The sequence below is a fragment of the Sapajus apella genome, unplaced genomic scaffold (assembly GCF_009761245.1).
Source record: "Sapajus apella isolate SASKATOON/1434 unplaced genomic scaffold, GSC_monkey_1.0 scaffold68, whole genome shotgun sequence".
NCBI classification, from domain to species: Eukaryota; Metazoa; Chordata; class Mammalia; order Primates; family Cebidae; genus Sapajus; species Sapajus apella.
Window position 1 is genome coordinate 9,769,024 of NW_022437008.1, and position 20,136 is coordinate 9,789,159.

At 50.2% G+C, this 20,136-nt stretch overlaps 1 protein-coding gene across 10 annotated transcripts in view; it reads right to left on the minus strand.

The window, feature by feature from the left end:
- Window positions 1–20,136, minus strand: part of ZNF536 (zinc finger protein 536) — a 483,243-nt gene that overhangs the window by 240,708 nt on the left and 222,399 nt on the right. For all 10 annotated transcript variants that reach the window (XM_032249170.1, XM_032249167.1, XM_032249171.1 and 7 more), the window contains one exon: window positions 17,112–19,283. In XM_032249170.1, coding sequence (XP_032105061.1) covers window positions 17,112–19,281 — 2,170 coding nt within the window. In that variant the 5' untranslated portion in view covers window positions 19,282–19,283. The remainder of the gene's footprint in view (window positions 1–17,111; window positions 19,284–20,136) is intronic.

A 20,136-nucleotide genomic window follows, 5' to 3' on the forward strand; every position in this document is an offset into this window, starting at 1 on the left:
GCTAATCTGTGTTTTGTTTTGTTTTGTTTTTTTCTGTACAGATAGGGGTCTCAGTACATTGCCCCAGCTGGTCTTGAATTATTGGGCTCAAGTGATCCTCCTGCTTCAGCCTCCCAGAGTGCTGGGATTACAGTCCTGAGCCACGGTGCCCCGCCTAAATGGTAAATTCCATGTTATGCATATTTTCTTTTTAGACAGGGTCTCACTGTGTCACCCAGGCTGGAATGCAGTGGCATGATGGTGGCTCACTGCAGCCTCTATCTCCTGGGCTCAAATGATCCTCCCACCTCAGCCTCCTGCCTTCTGGGTAGCTGAGACCATAGGTGTGAACCACCACACCCAGCTAATTAAAAAAAAAAATCTTTATATGTTGGCCAGGCTGGTCTTAAAATCCTGGGCACAAGTGATCCTCCTGCCTTGACCTCCTAAAGCACTAGGATTCCAGGCATGAGCCACACCAAGCCTGTTACATGTATTTTACCATACATTTTTGAAAAGTGTTTATTGAGCCTGTATAATGTACCAGGCACTGTCGTGGGCACTGACGATGTGGCAAGGAACCAACCTTGGTCTCCTGGCACTCACACTGAGGCAAGTCAACAAATAAGAAAGGAAATGAATGAATGAGTGAAGAAGAAAACCAGAAAGAGTGAACAAGATGCCCTCCGAAGGCCTCCAAGATGAAAACCCTACAGAGAAACATCTTCAGGGGGTGACTGGGAGGGACAGTTCCTACTGAGGGCCCTGGAAAGGCCTCCGGGAGGAAGCGGCATTGAGGTGAGGGTGAGATGGAGCCAGCCCCCCGGGATGATCGGTGGGGAGAGCAGGCCTGAGAGGCGGCAGGCAAGGCTGAGGCCACTGCAGGGCTGGCTTTAGGTACTGAGGCTAGAGAGAAGGTGGCAGGGCTCCGGCGGAGTGAGACAGGGAGAGTTAGGTGACAGGCCTTGTCCACTGCAGATTTAACTCCATACGTAATGAACGAGATCAGTCACTGGGGGATTCTAAGCATGGAAGCGGTGTGGTTCCAATGACCACTCCGATGCCTGGGCCGATGTCACTGCTCAGTCACCATCCCCAATGGCCCCAGTTCTCATCAGGCAGTCCCTGTTCTCCAAAGTGCTGCATCCCTCAGGGGTTCCAGCACATTCCATCCAAATTCCCCAAAGAGCCACAGCCATCAAAGGGGCCCTCTAGGCCTCCATGGAACCCTGTGCTTCCTGATAAGGAGCTTGGGCAGGAGGAGGAGGCCCACCCTGGTGGGGCCCGCTCTGCCCTCTCCCTCCTGGGCACTCACGTTGTGTCCCTTCTCCGGCACTCACGCTCCCTCTCCCTTGAAGAGTCTCCTGGACCCACGCACCATTCTTCCCATGGGACCCTACCTCCTGGAGATGACAGCATTTCCTCAACCACTAACCAAAAAAGGACCATGGACCCCAATGCAACTGGCTGCACACACTTTCAAGCAGAAGCTGGTGAAGCTGCCATGTTGGGTCTCAGTGATTTCCAGGAAAATTTCCATCCAATTCATGGCTCTCCTAACCCACTACTTTCTGTCCCTTGAAATTTGTTCTTTCTGACCTTATGAAATGACTGGGAAAAGATGTGTTGGAATTTCAGGAAAGGGAGATTCCTATGTTATGGGCACACAGAGGGCATGAAAAGCCAATTGATGTTGACCCCTTGAGGGCCCAGTGGCATCTGGTCCCCAGGCTCTGGTCAACACCACCAGCTGGCTGCAGAATGCGTGGGTGCCGTTCTGAAATCCCTGCCTTGGAGTGAGTTGGGTCAAGCTCACTTCCACTTCCATCGCCCCAGGCCTGCACCCCCAATCCTCCATCGTGCCCCTAGAACTTGGCCAGCTAAACCCGTAAGTGGCGATGAGATCACTTTGCAGGTGCTGGCCACAGGGCTTAGGCCTTAAACATTCTGCAGACTGAAGATGTGGTGTCCACAGTTGAAGGCTCAACCGCACACCCTGGCTTCCAACAGGCTCAAGTGGGTGAGGCAGCTATTCTGTTGGTGAACTTCAGCAGGAGGAAGGCAAGAAAGAAAACAGCTACTTCCAGAGCCACCTCTTAGGCTCATGAAGGAGAAGAGTCATCCAGGGAAATGTTGGGGATTGAGCCAAGGTCACGACTGTCCCAGAGAGGGGGTCCCCAGGATGGTGACAGCCAACAAACTGAATGCATCACCATGAGGTTTGGTCCCAGAGCCACATTGCCATGCCTGCACCCCATCTCAGCCCCCCACGCTCCCTCATGCACCTGGTGACCCACCCAGCTCACAATAACCCACACCAAAGGTCTATGGTGGCAGGCCCTGTGCTGTGTATTTAGGTTCTTACAGGAAGAGTGGTGGGAAGGACTGAATCCCAGCTGGTTCCTGGGCAAAGTGCCTTTTCTGCTGGGAGAAGGCATTTCATTTCATTCTGTATAAGTTGACCACGTTCCCTGACATCTGCTGTGCTCCATGCCCTGTGCAGGGGACCACGATGGAAATGCGGCTGAAGACAACACAACTCCTGCCCCATGGAGCTCACAGACCTCCTCCAGGCACAAGGCTGGCTGAGTTCCAGAACAGAGGATCCCTGAATGGGGACCCCAGAGCCTCAAGCCCTGGCTTCTTCCAGGAGGTGCTTGAGGCTGCAGAGGCCACAGCTGTAGACTGGAAGGCAGGGCTTTCTGCATTTCCCGACTTGCATCCCAAAAGCCACATCTTCCACCAGAGACTGAACCAGCATTAGAGAAGGAACACCCCACTAGTGACGCACAAAGGTTCTGGGAAAACGGGCAAGGACAGCCTCAGGGCCCAGATACCCCTCCTCTAAGGAAAGCTGAAGGTCACAGTTCTTGGAGGAGGTCAAATCCACCCTATGTAATAATAAGCCATCATGCTATGCAACACACATGCACCCCAATCCATGCCAACAGAGACAAATGCATATGGATACACACATCCCCACACACACACATCCTTATCCACACAACACACACCCCATCCCACGTCAACACAGCATCACAGCTGCATAGCCAAATGCCACATCCTCACACTTCCCAATACCCACAAACACATACTGGCATTCACATCCCAAGCCACAGTCACCCGTGCACACACCAATACACATACTGAACACATGTATGTCCTCTCTCATGTCCAAGACATCCATAGCCCAAGACACACAGGCCAACACATACTTAAACACACGCACAGGCACAGAGGGACACATGCACCCACAGCAACCTACACCTGAAGGATGAAGGTAAACCTGCCAGTATACACACAGTATCACCACCCCAGGACAGCACGGGCACACTCACCAACATATCCATGTCCCCATATGCACAACACACATTCAACACACACACACACAATCACAAGGAAGGAACCTGTTGGCCTCCTCCCGTCCATCACAGCAGACTCAGCCCCTCCAATGAGTCCTGGGCCCTTTTCCCAAGCACATCGTAGGTGGGGCCAGGGCCTCGTGCCAGCCCCAAGCCTCCTGCCACGTGTGGCCAATGCGAAGTGGCTGCTTGCTCCAGCCCACTATGTCCATCACAACAAAGCCCCCAGCCGCCCCTCCTCTAGAGGCCCTCCCAGATAATCATCCTGCCCTCCTACTTTACGCCTCCATGGACTGCCCTGAGCAGGCAGGAGGATTACAGATCTCCTTCTCTTTCTCTTGGGGGAGTCTCTCCTCTTCTATGGAAGGGGTGGGAGTGAAGAACTGACTTCTGGATGGAGTTTGTAAGCTCCCGTGTGAAGCGCAGGTAGCGCCAGCAATGTCCCTCTACCTGCAGCCCCTTCTCCCCGCAGCCACACACCCAGGCCACCTCCCCACACGGAGCTGTGGACTACAACATGTGAAGGACACTCACAGATCATCACAGTGTCAGAGGGACCGGAGAACTGAGACTCGGGCAAGCTCACGCAGGCGGAGAGCCATGCTCCTGTGGCCTTGGAGAGGCTGCTTCCGCTTTCCTCCTCCCTGTCTTGGACACTAGGGGAACATGTGTCACCTGTTGTGTGTGTGACCTTCAGCAGGGGCTTGGGGATATTCACAACCACAGCTCTCGGGGATGGGGGATCACCTCAAGCCTAAGTGTGGGGCTCAAGGGAGGTCCCATCAGACATCAGCCATGGGAATAAGTGCTGGGCTATCCTCCTTCCCTGCTCCTTTCTCTGAAGGGAAGTGGGGACGACCCCCACCGAGAAACAAAGAGAGGGAAGGGGTGACTCTGACATCCCTGCAGCCTGCCCTGCCAGAGTTGGGTTTGCTGGTGAGCTGCAGTTCTGCCTTCTGTTGCATTTACACAACTTCCAGCATGGCCCAAAGGCGGAGCTAAAAGGTGAGAGGTCAGAGGTGGGTTCCAATGCCAGCTCCACTGCTTCCAGCTTTACAACTCAATCCAACCTCTGTGTGCCTCAATTTACACATCTGCTGATACGTTCTCCTCTCCAGACCTCCAGGAATCTCTGGGAGGGCAGATTCCCAGTGACGCCTTCTGTGGAACACTCCCGGACAATCAGGAAATGGAGCCCATGTCAGGAGCCCGGGCTAACCCTACGCTCAACCCCTCTGATGCTCCCACGCAGCCTGACCCTGCCGTCTGATCTCCTACCGAGTCCCTTCAGAGCGAGGACAAATGCAGGTTTGAGGCGCAGGCATCTTGTTTCTACCTGGGGAGGAGGCAGTGAAGGAGAAGGAGGTGCCAGGAAGATGACCAGGCTGCTCCCCTGTGCTTGAGAGGGCATCCAAGGCCCAGCACCCTGAGTCGCCATCCCTGAGCTAACCACTGTTCCTCTGTGGCTTTCCAACTCTCTTTTATGTGGGGGCCATTCCCAAAGACAGACCAGCTTCTCCTCAAGAGCAGGGAAGCCCACCTTCCCTTTCTTTTGGGTGCCACCCCTTTCTTCATCAACATAAAGAAGACCCAGCCCTGCACACACAATGGCCACATGGAAGGACACGTCATTTGGTTTTGCTGGTGTCCTTTGTCACTTCCCGGCTGAGAGTAGACTCAGTATTACTGAAACAAAGAAGAGAACAGGCAGGAATGGACCCGTGGATAAAGTGACCAAAGAACTCGCTGTCCCAAATAACACAGTCATAGCTCTGTGATGGGGGAAGGGGAGGGACAGAACCTCATCACCAGGTACAGAACCTCCAAACCACCTTGCTCAGGGAGGCTGGGATGCCTCATCAGGTGTCCTGAACAGGAGGGCCAGTGGCTCTGCTACAGGAAAAACCTCAGAGCGGTGACATTTTGGACACTATTTAGTTACCCAAGCTACATTCCTCTTCCTCCATCTGGATCTCTATGAGAAAGCTTCTCTCTGTCACATTCAGCCACGGGATGGATGAGATGGCATTCTCTCTTTCCCACTTCTCCAAGGACTAACCTGCTTGCCATGAACCAAGTGTGACACCCCATTCCCCTGGCAGTAGTGGCTGGTTCAGGAATGGGCATAACAATACAAAAAGACCTCATAGGATGAAGAAGATTACTGCTAGGCCTCCAGAGAAAAAAAAAGTGCTTCTCTGTTTGGTGGCATGAGGATGTGAGGTGTGAGCAATGGCAGCTCTTTTGCTACTATGAGGGATGTCCATGGGGATGCCATTTGAGCTGCTAAATCCACCTCACTTAGAGTCTAGACCTTCCAGTTCTGCGAATCCCTGCTCCTCTGTGGTTTTAGTTGTAGTTAAAGTCGGTTTGAATTGAGACTCGCTGTGGCAACAAAAAGTGGGGGCACGTTGGGCAGGAACTAAACCATCTTGAATTCACTCCACACAGAGAAGAAAAGCTGCCTGCCTAAGACAGCATCAGTGACTGCTCAACAAGGGCACCCAAATCATCCTCCAGCGAAGACAGCATGATGCAGACAACGGGTCCCACCACTGCACCCAGGACATAGACGAACGGCTACCAGATTCAATGACACAAACCAGTGAGGCCGACCCCAGGGAGAGGAGTCAGCCACAGTGGCTGAAGGAGACTTGTCCGCTTCCTCCAAGGAGTCACCAGGATTGGTCAGATTCTACAGAGGAAAAGAGTTACTCCTCCTTGCCAAAAAAGTTACTGAGCTAATGGAAGTGGTTCCTTGCCCTTTCAGGTCCTTTGAGAACAAATGTGAGTACCAAGGGGCTTACACAGGCCCCAGGGCAAACTCTCTTATGTGTCTGCCTCACTCTGTGAATTACCTGCCTAGCACCAAGAGGCAGTGGGCTTCTGGATGCTGAGATGCATCTTACTCATCTTTTTTTTTTTTTTTTTTCTTTTTTTGAGATGGAGTCTTGCTCTGTTGCCCAGGCTGGAGTGGAGTACAGTGGCTTGATTTCAGCTCACCACAACCTCCGCCTCCTGGATTGAAGCAATTCTCCTGCTTCAGCCTTTCTAGTAGCTGGGATTACAGGCGCCTGCCACCGTGCCCAGCTAATTTTTGTATTTATAGTAGAGACAGGGTTTCACTATGTTGGCCACGCTTTTCTTGAACTCCTGACCTCATGATCTGCCTGCCTTGGCCATCCCACTCTTATTTATGGAAGAAATGAATGTTCACTACAGAAACCACATGGCCCCCAAAGCTGAAAATACTCATTAGCTGGTACTTTACAGGAAAACTTTGCTGATCCTTGTGTGAAATATTCAACGACAAGAAAAAAAATATGGTATATATTTCAATAAGAAATTACACAGAGGTATGTACTCTTTTTTACTAAATACATTTTTAGTTGCCTAAAAAGGACTGGAAAGGTATGAATTAAAAATGTTCACCTAGAGTTTGAAAGATCAGTAAGGTGACTATAGTTAACAATAATCTATTGTACATTTCAAAATAGCTAAAAGAGAATAATTAAAATGTTTCTAGCATAAAGAAAAGACAATATTTTTTTAGTCAAGTTCTTGCTCTGTCATCCAGGCTGGAGTGCAGTGGCACAATCTCAGCTCACTGCAACCTCCACCTCTTGGCCCAAGAGATCCTCTCACCTCACCCTCCAAAGTAGCTAGGATTACAGGCGTGTGCCACCACCCTGGCTAATTTTTGTATTTTTTGTAGAGACGGGGTTTCATTATATTGCCCAGGCTGGTCTCAAACTACTGGGCTCAAGTGATCTGCCCACTTCAGCCTCCCAAATTGTTGGAATACAGGCATGAGCCACTGTGCCCAGCCAAAATAAATATTTAAAGTGATAAAGGTCCCAATTACCCTGATTTGATCTTTACACATTATATAAATGAATCCAATTCACACGTGTACTCCAAAATCTATATATATACTATGCATCAATAACAAAATATTTACTAGTTTAATAAAAAAATGTTCACCGTGATGATTCCTGCGTGGTGGTAGGCATATATATATATTTTTTAATTTTTTGTTTATCTGTATCTCTTAAATGTCCGCGATGAACAAGAATCACTTTACAGTAAGAAAAAAAGAATAATAAAGTCATTAAACAACACACATCAGAAAGTCAGTGAACAGGACTTGTGGAGACCCAGTGGAAAGGTTTAGGGTTTGGTTTGTTTGTTTGCTTTTGAGATGGAGTTTCACTATCGTCACCCAGGTTGGAGTGCAGCGGTGCAATCTCGGCTCACTGCCACCTTTGCCTCCCGGCTTCAAGTGATTCTTCTGCCTCAGCCTCCTAAGTAACCGAGATTATAGGCACCCACCACCACGCCCACCTAACTTTTGTATTTTTACAAAAGGACGAGGTTTCGCCACGTTGGGCAGGCTAGTCTCGAACTCCTGACCTCAAGTGATCTGCCCTCCTCAGCCTCCCAAAGTGCTGGGATCACAGGTGTGAGCCCCCGTGCCCAGTCCCAAGTGGAAAGGTTCTGAAGGTCAGTAGTAAGGACATTTCCAAGGGGTCCCAGCCCCAGCTGGGGATGGACATGGACACTGCCAAGACTTCTCCCTTAATGGGACTGTCATTCCATACAGCAGCTTTGCTGATGGATCACTCCAATTTTTCAGGGCAAATTACTAAATTAAAAAAAAAAAAAGAAGGCCGGGCGCGGTGGCTCAAGCCTGTAATCCCAGCACTTTGGGAGGCCGAGGCGGGTGGATCACGAGGTCAAGAGATCGAGACCATCCTGGTCAACATGGTGAAACCCCGTCTCTACTAAAAATACAAAAAAAAATAGCTGGGCATGGTGGCGCGTGCCTGTAATCCCAGCTACTCAGGAGGCTGAGGCAGGGGAATTGCCTGAACCCAGGAGGCGGAGGTTGCGGTGAGCCGAGATCGCGCCATTGCACTCCAGCCTGGGTAACAAGAGCGAAAACTCCGTCTCAAAAAAAAAAAAAAAATAAAAGAAATGAAAATAAAAACATAGTTTAGCAACAAATTAAATACATATATATGGGTGTGTATATATGATACATATGTATATATATAGCAATAAAGAGAAGCATGTGTCTGTCTTGCTCTTCAAGAAAACCACTACTGCACACACTTCATGTTGAACTCAGCGTTAACACGTTGGAAATGTTCCAAAATGCCTCTCAAGATGATTAAGGACAACTGAGAGTGTCCACAAACCACGATGACAACCACTGCGCCACCGCGCTAAGAGTTTCTGGACATTACTTTAATGAAAAGAAGAGAGCACCATGGCACAAACCCGTTTCATCGTGCGTCAAAGGGTTGCGGAACTGAGGTCAAACAAAAGAAAAGAAACTGGTGTTGGCCAAAAGTCTAGTCCCACAAGCTGCCTCTGTGAGGGAGAGAACTGATTTCTCTGTGGAATGTCCTGGGCCCCATGGCACGCAGTAAAATGGAAAGGTTCCCCAAAGGGAGACACTGTCTTGCAAGAAAAGCTGAAAATGACCCCATCCTTTGGAAGCACGTGCGGAGGTGTTCAAGCCAAGCCCGTTCTCATGCCCACACTGGAGGCAGCCTCTTGGCTGGGGACCGTTAAGGGGAGGGCCGGCCTCCCATGTGACGTGGTGGGTAGCCAAGGAGTCAGCTTTGCTGTGCCTCTCGCTTCTCCCAGACACATGCCACATGTCACACAAAACCTCCAAGGCTCACAGCAACAAAGAGATGGGTCCCACAAGAAGATAAGCCCTGGACAACTTTCTCTTGGGAGCGGTGGGAGCAGGAGGCGAATGAATTCTGCCTGGATCGCTGCCCTTGCTTTCGTCACGGCCCCCATTTTGCCCAGGCCCACCCATCAGGTAGCTGAAGATGGTGTTTGTTCAGGCATGCATTGTTTGGGGGCTCCGTAGTGTTTTTAAAAGATGTGGCTCAGAGAAAGGACGGTGGCAAATCTCTGTGCTTAGCTTAGCCCTGTTTGTTGCAAGCTGAGCCGCTGAGCTCTAGATCCTGTCTTGCCGGTACAGCACTCATTTCTTATACTCTGCTGGTCAGCCCTGCTATGACAGGGTAGGAGCAGTCACTAACCAATCCCAGCTGGCGCCACCCTGTCACACTCACAACATGCAAGGATTTAGGTAAAGACAGTAAGCAAAACGCAAGACAAAACAAATAGATGGAAATACGGCCCGAGCAAACCTAAACCAGATCCAGCTCGAGTATAAACCGAGGGGCCCCACAGAGAGCAAGGAGCCCACATGCACCCCGAGGTAGACCTGTCTTAGCTACGTGGCTCCCAGGGGGTCCCAGCCTGGCTCAGGTGCCTCGATGAGTAGGTTCTGCCCAAGAAACAAGTCCCACAGCTCTGCCCAAGTCCTGTTCCCCTAAGTTCCTTTTGGGGATGGGGGGGCATGGCTTTCTGAGAAGGGCTTTCCAGATGGCGCCTGGCTGAGGCAGTGCCAGACTCCACAGCCTAAGTAAATGTTGCCATCACCCCGTCCTGCCAGGAAAAGGCAAGGGGGACCCACGGCTGCTCTCAGCTGCAGCAACGCTTGCTTCCTGGGGAGATCAAAGTCCCCCCACCACCTGCCCACCCCACCCCGTGCCATGCACCCCTCTTAGAGAGCCCCTTTCCTCTGCATTTGCAAGCCTCACTTGGCCCTCCGCCTCCTTCCCCCACGCGCCAGCCCCATCAACAAGGGTGGAGAGATGCGCCCATCAGATGCCCACAGAGGAGAGGAAGGTGAAAGGAGGTGAGACATCCAGAAAGGCAGCAAACAGGCCCAAGGGTCGCAGATGGCAAAGGTTCCAGCCCAATCATCACGGATTTGGGAAGTGTGCACAAATCCAATCTCCTGATCTCTGCAGGTGTTTCTCCACCCCTGCCATCAATGCTCCAAAACAGCGCTACGGGTAAAGGAGTTAACTACTCACTTCCCTGACTTCCCCAGCTCAAAAGGCTTCCAAATGCTCCCCGCACAGTTCTTTCCCAAGAAATTTGCTCAGTGTCCATCTCTAGATCTCCAAGTATCACCACGGTCTCTCTCTAGAACCCAGTGGAATCTCAAGGCCAGTATAACAGGGGCCTTGTCGAAGCTGGACCTGTCCCCACCCCTTTGTGACATCCAGGCTACCTGCAAGAAACTTCTCTGGGAGAAGGGGCAGACCTGGGAAATACACTCAGGTGTAGAGCAAGAAAGTCTTTCTTACCTTACCCTTCCTGGGAATGCACTTCCTATGAGCAGGACACAGAGTTTCAAACCAGAGAAAGGATTGGAAGGATAAGCAACCTGGCATCAAAAGGATTTGAGCGGCCAGAAAGACCCCAATCCGCCCTCCGTGCAGAGGCTGCCCCCGCTCTGCCAACGTGGCTCCTGGCAGGGCTCACGTAACATGGTGGGTGTCATTTCCCAGCTACCTGAGTGCATGGTAAGCATGCGAGTGGGTGAGAATCAGCCCCTGGAAGTTCATGATACCTGCTTTTGGCCAGATCATCCATCAGGAGACACGTAGTGGCTGTTTGCAAAGCAAACTGCTAATTTCCGCCCCAACACACCCAAGGTGGTGGTCAAGACCTGAGCCTGGAACCTCCAGTTCAAGTTAACGGAAATCACACAGCTAATGCTTCAAGCTCTGTTTTGAAAATTGACTGCTTAATTCCTTGCCTCATTGTAACCTGTCCTTAGCTAATCTGTGTTTTCGTTATTACCATTAAATTTAGGTTTAAATAAACGTTTCCATCTGCTGAGCTAACATCCAGAGGGAAGAAAGCATCACGGAGCCCCTCGGAAGCTCAGTGGGCATGAGTGATGGAAACAGAAGGGCAGCCCAGGCAACGAACGCAGTGCCCATCCTGCAGACAGGCAAAGTGAGGCCACCAGATAAACACATCTGAGTGACCCCTCGGCCTGGAATGTAATCCCTCACAAACAAAACCATGTCCTGCCTGGGTTTATGCTGGAGCAGAGAGGGGCTCTGCCTCTGGGGATTTATGTCACATACCTCTGATGTTATGCTCCCAGTTCGAAGACTTTTAGAGCCGGCGCAAGTGCCCTCTTTCTGGAATACCAAGAGACAGTGGAGCGGCTTCAAGCAGCCCCCTGGAGAAATGGGATTTGTGGCTGCATGTAAAGGGGTCAGAAAGATGGTAAAAGCCCCCGAATGTGACTGATTGTTCCCAAATCAACGCTTCTAAACACAAGATGATACGACTTCACCGAGTGAATGAGATGTTTCTAAAAAGGAACTGCTGGTAGGCATCCGGCTCCCAAGGAAGGAGGAGGGTGATGTGACAGCCATAGATGAACCAGCATCTGAGAGCAACTGCGAACCCGGCTTGAGCAGGGTGTCCCAAGTGGACAGACCACCCTGGGACCTCAGCGGAAAGGTGGCTGCCAGGGGAAGACACGGGGGCCTCTGACCCTGTGCCCCATCTGACATTCCCCAGGAGCCACCTGACCAGCCGGCCTATTCGTCTAGGCAGGCGGCCACCTCAGCTCTCGGCTCTCAGCTCAGAGTACAGGCCTTGGCCGGCGTCCGCCCGGGCACAGCTTCGAGCCGAGCCTCTGTAAATCTCCGCAAACACGGCGGCCGCCTGCACACGCTTCCCCGGCAGGGACGGAAGGGCTGCATATGGCGCTCGGCTTTCACAGCTGAGCTTTAAAAAAAGTGCAGCTTTTTCATCTCACTGAACCAGCTCCCAAATTAGGAGGTGGGGAAGGGAGGGTGGAGTTAGGGTGGGGTGGGGGCAGAAAAATAAGGAAGCAGGGGGCAGAGGGTAGGGTAGAGGGAACCTTTAAGGCTAAATGTGATTTTAAAAGAAATCTCAGACTATGATCTGTTCATAAGCTCCTTCTGGAAAATTAAATAATGCTGCCTATTTGTCATCCCCAAGTTGACTAATTTCAAGTTCCTAATATCATTTTTAAAATGACCTTTTTTTGTAACAGCGAAGGAGTCTATCTAAGAAGGAAGGCATCACTCACATGCTTGAGCCTGGGCTGAAAAATGTTTAAGTATTATTTACAAATGGGATTATTGTTTTCCAAAGTTCTGCTCGGCAAAGAGATTAGTTGCCACCATGCCCAGGGGGGTCTCCCCAAGTCTTTTTTTATTCCCTGCCTAGACGTGGAAGGTGGTTGGAATGGAACAGGAGGAAGACGCCTGCTCCGGCAGTTTTCCTGGAATTGCCTGGAAACTTTTACTTTCTGTTTCCTCTGCTGATAATGACTGTCTTCGGCTCTACAGCCAGCTCCCCTCTCCCCCCCTCCAGCCCCCTGTTGCTGCAGCCTCCCCGAGCTCCGGTATAAAGTTTGGCTTTTGCAGCAGGAAGCAGCTGGGCCAAGCAACCAGCGAATGATAATGACCTCAGAAATCTGCTGTTCGCTCGGCAACAATAGGGTGCTCAGTCTACTGGAAAATTGTGTTCATCAGCTAACTCTGCTCAGTTACTAATTGACATTGCCAAATATTTTAAGAACAATTGGAATGCACAAGCAAAAAAAAAAAAAATGAAGATCTTAATCCTCAAACTCAAAATTTTTTTTCTCTTTCTTCTTTTGGGTGCCTGGATTTGTTTGTGTGTGGAACAGGCACTGGTTATCGTGCATGGGGGCAGGGAGGGGGAGCCACATGAGAAAAAGATGTGGGAAAGAAAGAAAATCTATCATATCACTATACACCCCATGTAAATGCGAGAGCGCCCCCGATAAAGGCCTTTGATGCTGTGGTCAATGGGATGGAGACCCAGCATTTCAGGAATGCAGCTCTAATAACAAAAGAAGACCTCGCCAGGCTTTTAGCCCAGCTGACCAAATAATCCTTGTCCATCTCAAAATATTATACCAGAAGTAGTAGGGGTTAACGATATTTTCATCTTCACATCTCTCCCTGGCTTTCCATTGATCCTGTAACTTAGCCGACTTTATTTAATGAACAGAGGGTCAATGCATTCAATTACCCCCTTCTCACCATCAACACTTCAATTATCCCCACTCCAAAATTATGGGGAATTCGGAAGGTAACTGCCCTGTTGGATATAATGAAGAGTATCGTTTCTTAGTACATTAAGTTTTAATTATTCTGAGCGTGATTTCCAAAGCAAAATCTGAAGAAACAGAACTTTGGTCGTTTTCTGACAGAGCAAAGATAGGATTCGAGCTCAGCCTTAGAGGAGGTTTTAGAGAAAGACGCAAAGATTAATGCCATGAGAGTGTCTGCACGCAAGCCAGAAATGAGGAGGCATCAAAAGAGCCACCCCGCTTTCTAAATGTCATAGAAGAGTAAAATGCATAAGCTGCTGCTTTCCAAATAGTTTCTCTTTGCATTGTGCATGGAGGCAGGAATGACACTGACCACCGTGTGAAATTACTGGTAAGTCCAATAAACAACAACACAACAAAAATAAAACAAAGGGGGAAGATGGGGAAGTGATCTGTGTGACATTAGTTTTGTCCATTTTCTGTTAGAAAATATGACCTCTCAATTTGTCGAAGGTCCTAGTTTTCGCAGTTGATCTTAAGCTTGGTTCTCAGCAGTTTGGTGAGCCAAAGAACAAACACATTTTCTGGTTCACTGGAATCATTTTCGCATGTTCACTGATTCAAACATTCTTTTGCTCACATAACAAACAGCTGCATCCCACATTAGCCTAGGCAGTGACAGTCGCCCATCTCGGCAATAACTGTTTGATTGCAAACTTGACCCCCTCTTCGTCTCGGTCTGAGCAAGACATTTTTAAACAGCCACTCCGTTCCCAATCCTTCTTTGCAAAGAATTACATCAGATAACAAAGGACGTCTCTGCCACTCATTGTAAGCCTTCTTCTAGAGATCTGTTCTAAGAGGCTCTGTAAAAAGGTTTTTTATGATGAATTCAGAACTACTATCATGTTAAGAGCAGCGATTTATAAAGAAGAATTCATTGGTTAAGATCTGAAAAAATAGTTTCTCAGGCCCTACTGACCCAGTTTTCCACAAAAAAAAGAATCAAGTGATGCAAATTAAGTTTTGCGACATTGTTATGCAGTCTGAGAAATTTGTAAAACCGTGTTTTGCAGTTATTTCTTAATAGAAGCCTTAATAAGTACTTCTTTCTTTACTTAAGGGCTTAAAGATTTTTTTTTCTCTCTCCTTCACCTTGCAGGTTTCTCTTTAACAGGTAATAATAAAATACCCATTGTATCCAGATTTTTATTTAAATGCTTATTTTAATCCCACTTTTATACAAGTCAAACTTGTTGGAAATAAGAGGGAGGACTAACCAGATTTGGTTAAGAGTCCTAAATCCCAGAGAAACCTGAATGCTCCAGACGCACAGCTGATGCGGTAGCATATGGGTATGCCCTCAATTCTCCTACTTAGTCAGAAAATTATGAAAGGGTCTCATTTGAATATGAAGAAAACAAAGAAGTCAACCAGAAATGAAAGAATCAGTATTCACAATTGTAAAATACTTCAGTGAGGGGGAATAAAAGTAAGAAGACAACCACAACTCAAGTATAATTCTCTTTCAAGTCATGAGCATGGCTGATTCTTTTTAAGCAAAATGGGGTTTTTCAACCAAGCACTGAGAGATAGGCAAGCAACAGAGATAGCAATAGCACGGGGCTATCACTTGGCCAGAAGGTGAGAAAAACACGGTAAACACGTCATTAATGAAGCTGAACATTTGGTGTCAGAATATTCTGCCGAGACCCTTACATTTCAGCAGGTCTGAGAGAGGGATGGAAATCTGTCATTGTTAACTCCACATCACTCTCAAAACTTAGGGGAACCAGTTTGCTCTCTGCGTCTGTGTCCTGTAAAGGTCCCAATCCAAAATCAGAGGCAACACACCTCAGAAGAGGAGACCCCATCCTAGGAGGCCAGAAAGAGTTCCTCCTGGCATTGGGATACCTGGCACTTGGCTGCCTCCCGTGTAGGGATCTATCTTTACATGGTTCCCACTGCCAGGCAGGGCAACGTGAAAACCCTTCCCTTGAATCAGTATGTTCTGTGTGGCAGTCACTCCAGGTATTGTTACCTCACGCCTCCATGGCACTCATGCTGCTGGTGACACACTTCCTAAGTGTCTCATCAGTAATAAATCCCAAACAAGTCTAGGACTCCAGGAGTAGACAGTATGTTTCATGGGTCTTTAAGCAGCAGCATTAAGTGCTATCGGAATCTCTGGAATGCGCAGACCAGATTTATGTGTCTTAACAATTCCTTACTGGTTTGTAATAAGCCGGCAGAGTCCCACTTTATTTTGATACTAATTTTGTCCTCAAAGGAGAGTATGCTGAAGCATGACTGTAACAGCAAAACTAAAACTGGCATCTACTTAATAAGTGCAGCGGTGAATCGCCTCCCAGACCGAAACAAGGATCGAAAAAATCGAGAAAGAAGAAAAAAACTTTTAAAAAATGACCCTCAAAAGTGTGCCGCTACGTCTTTAACGGTGGGCAAGGCAGTGCCTCGAGGTGCCTCAAACTGTCTTTCATTTTCTAGACTTAATGGCTGATTGCAGAAATCAATGTTACCATTAGTAACAGGGTATTTGTTATGGCACGATTTCCTCTGTTGTTAGGCTGCAGAATGATTACAGTATTAGCGAGGTGCTTTCTTTATAAAGGACTAGAGATATAACTTTCAATTTACTACCCATTAGTAAGGGGCTTTGGAAATACGGATGAAGGCCACACCTCACCTGCTGTTAGGTGGTGATTTTAATTTAGCCATCTGAGGCTAGCGTGTTTTTTGGTTTTGGGTTGTTTTTTTTTTTTTTCTCAAACTGGGCCAGGAAGCTTCATCATTTCACAGACATTTTGATGACAGATTTTCTGCTTTGCTATTTTAGACCCCAAAGCTGTATCGCCCGTTTAACACAGTACAATTCAAGACATAACAGTTGTGCGTCTGCGTTTCAAACCCCTGTACTTTTCCAAATCATCAGAGCAAAGTGGTGGGGCTCTTTAGGTCACACAGATCTGGCAGGTGACCCACATCGTAATTTTGTAGGGGGCCAGAAGATAGGTTTGGCTTGGGGAGAGAGACTGCGGTGCCTTCATGAGAGAATCACGGGAATACTCCAACGGGGAGAGAAAGATGGCGAAGTTTCGGACTTACACATTCACATTTGGGATACAGCAGAATGCTAGCTCCTGAGTTCCAGAGACAAAATGATAGCAGACAGCATCAGGCTATGAAACGGGGTTGGACAATTGCAAGAAAAACGCAGGCTAGGCCATTGAAAAATGTACCACCTGGCCATCTCCCTCACAACTTTGTCTTTTTTTTTGAAACAGTGTCTCACTCTGTTGCCCAGGCTGGAGTGCAGTGGCGTGATCTTGGCTCAATGCAGCCTCTGTCTCCTGGGCTCAAGTGATTCTCCTGCCTCAGCCTCCCGAATAGCTAGGATTACAGGCATGTGCCACCACACTCACCTAATTTTGTATTTTTAGTAAAGACAGGGTTTCTTCATATTGGCCAGGCAGGTCTCGAACCTCTGACCTCAAGTGATCCACCTGCCTCAGCCTCCCAAAGTGCTGGGATTACAGGCTTGAGCCAGTGTGCCTGGCCTCAACTTACTTTCTGGGTAGCCAGTGGTCAAGAGAAGGCGTAAGAGGCACAAGGATGGCCCTTTCCCTCCAGTCAGGTGGAGAAAGAAAGGCATGGCTCAGTGTCCAACCCACCCACATCGGGGTTCAAAACACACGGGCCTTGGAACTGACCAGAGGCCTGCGAGCAGAACCAGGCAGCCCTGGGCAGCGCTGCTGTGCAAGCTGCCTCTCCCCGCTTCCCAGCTAACCTACCTGAGGAGGATGGCGAGGAGGGGTGCGGACTGTCCTCCTGGGCACTCCCGGTCTGGGAGAGGCCGCCTCCGACCCCACTTTCCTCGGTGACGTTGGAGGAGCCCGGCGTGGTGGAGCGGCTCACCGACTGGGACTCCTGGTCACTGCCCGAGCCACGCCGCTCGTCCAGGCCCGCGTGCAGCCCGTCCTCCTCGCCCTTGCGGTCCCGCTTGTGGACCCGGGAGTGAACGACCACCTGGTGGTAGGTGCGGAACACCCGACCGCAGTCGGGGCACTCGGTGGGCTTCTCCTTCATGTTCCCGGGACCCTGCAGGTTATACTCGAGCGTCTGGTTCAGCCCGTGTGACAAAAAATCCCGACTGCTTTCTAAAGGGTCGAGCTTACTTGGCAGGTCTCTCTGACTGCCCACTTTAGTGCTGTGAACCAAATCAGCAGGCATTTTCTGCTTGGAGCCATCTGCTCCCACTAACACGTACTCCCGCTTCTCCTTATCAAACAGAACCCCGGCGTTTGCCAAAGTGTCTTCGTGGTTGCGCTGCAGCGGATGCTCTTTAGACAAGAAGCCATGTTCCATAGCCATGCCCCTGGCCATGAGCTGCCAAGCCTGGTAGCTGTTCACCGGGTCCATCTCCGCAGCCTTGGCAGCCGCCTGCAGCCGCTCAATGCAGCTGGATTTCAGTGGCGGCACGAGGTTGAGGCATCCCAGGAGGGAGTGCTTGTCCCCCTCCGGGACTCCGTGGGCCATGCTGGAGATGGGAGACAGCAGCTTCCCCAGCGCCTCCTTCTCCTTCATGGGCAGCTCGCCCTTGCCATAGAGCTGGCTGGGCTCGCTCAGGCCGGCCTTGTCCGGGGCCATGAAGCCGCTCTGCAGGCAGGAGAGGTACCTGGAGTACAGGTTGGCGTGGGCCTCCTGGGACATGCCGCCCATAGGCACAGGCACCTCGGCGTCGCTGGGGGACTTGTTCTTCACCGACAGCTTGTTGAGGTGGACCTTCATGTGGTTCTTGAGGAACCAGGGCTCCTTGAAGCGCCGGCCGCAGATCTGGCAGCAGTGCTCGAAGGAGTCTTTGTGCTTGCGCATGTGGCCCTTGAGAAACCACGCCTGGCTGAAAACCTGGCCGCACACCTCACAGCGGAATTCGTTGGCCGACTGCTCGCCGCCGCCGTTGGGGCCCTGGCCCTGGGCCGACTCGGCGGTGATGTGCGCCTTCTCCACGTGGCTGATGAGCTCCTCCTCCTGCGAAGCCGCGAAGTCACACAGCGTGCACTTGTAGGGCTTGTGCAGGATGCGGATGTGGCGGTCCAGCTCCTCGCGCTTCTTGAACTTGCCCTTGCAGAAGGTGCAGCGGAAGCCCGCCGCCGGGGCCACCACGTCCTCCTGCACGCTGGCCGGCTTGGGCGAGGGCACCGGGTGAGCCACGTCGGGCACGCTGTGGTTGGCGGGCAGGGCCAGGGTGCAGGCGGCCAGCGGGGCCTGCTGCGCGTGCGGCGGTGGCTTCAGGTCGGGCCGGGGCTGCAGCAGGCTGCCCTTCAGCTGCTTGTCCCGCAGGATGGCGCGCTCCTCCAGCTCGTGCAGCAGGCGGTTCTCCTCGCGCACGCGCCCGCGCCCCTTGCCCAGGTTGCCCAGCTTGTGGGTCCGCAGGTGGATCTTGAGGTTCCCCTTCTGCGCCGCCCGGTGGTCGCAGTACGGGCACTTGAAGGGCTTCTCGCCCGTGTGCGTGCGCATGTGCAGCGAGAGGATGCTGTTGAAGCGGAAACGCTTGCCGCACAGCGGGCACGGGTACTTGCGGTTCTTGCGGGCGTCATCCTCGATGTCGCTCATCTGGGACATGATGCCCAGGTTCTGCCCGTTGAGGAACTGCTGCAGGTCCACCCGCCCGTTGAGGCTAGTGTCCACCTCCCGGCCCAGCTGGTTGGCCAGGAGCGCCATCTGACTGCCCATGGGCTGGCCGCTCATGGGCACGTGGGCCTTCTCCTCCAGAGACGCGGGGGGCTTCTCCTCGGGGTTGGGCCGGGCGTGGAGCTCGGGGAAGGCATGGCTGAGCTGGGAGGTGATCTGGTGCAGCTTCTGACTCATGGCATACTGGCCGTTCAGGACCGGGCCGCTCAGGTGGGGCTCAGCTTCCGGCTCCGCCGAAGACACTCCAAGGCACAGGCTCGCTTCTTCCATCCCTGAAAAGAGAGGCAGAGTTCAGATCCACGCCAGGTGTGGCTGTGGCGCCATGCATCAACAGCAGCAGCGGGCGGGGAATTTGCATTTCATGCCTTACCTACACATAATCATGCTGAGGAATTCTAGTCAAAAACAATAATAAAAAAATGAATTATTAAATGCCAATTATGCAATATGGCATTGCTCCTCCAATTTGTTTTGGCGACAGGTCGTCTTCCTTGTTTTTTCTATTTACAGACTGCAATTATTCATCCACCTTTAAATTATTAATGTTTTACCCCTTTCAACACCTGGTAACAAATCAAGGGTCTACGTGTGAAACTTTTTCTCTATTGCCCCATTGTTGCACCTATACCTGTTGGTTCAGTCCCAAGTTTGCCTGAGAGCACAATGACTTTCCCAGCAAGACCAAAAATCCCACTTGGAACTTTTGTTTCCGTTTGCTATATTCAATACATTCACCACTCTGAGATGAAAGAGATCATTTTATGATTTGGCCAAAAAAAAACCCAATGGCATGATATTTACTGGTACATAATAAAACAAGATAATGTTTTGGGAAAAAATAAAGTAAAGGACAGGCTTTAGAACAATAAAAGGGATTTTGCTTTAGTCAACAAAAAGTGCAGTAATATCTCATTAAGCTGATTAGTATGCTGCTTAGAAACAGTACTAGGTGCTGTAACACATGATTATAATCATAAAAATCCTTCAGTGTTTGCAAGGAAGCATTAACGAGGTATATTAAATTTTAAGGAGACTGCGAGTAGCAGCTTTGCAAACCTCAGAGATTAAGATTTAACCCTTATGTTACGAAACACTGTTATTTTGTCATTCGGTAACTGTGTCCAT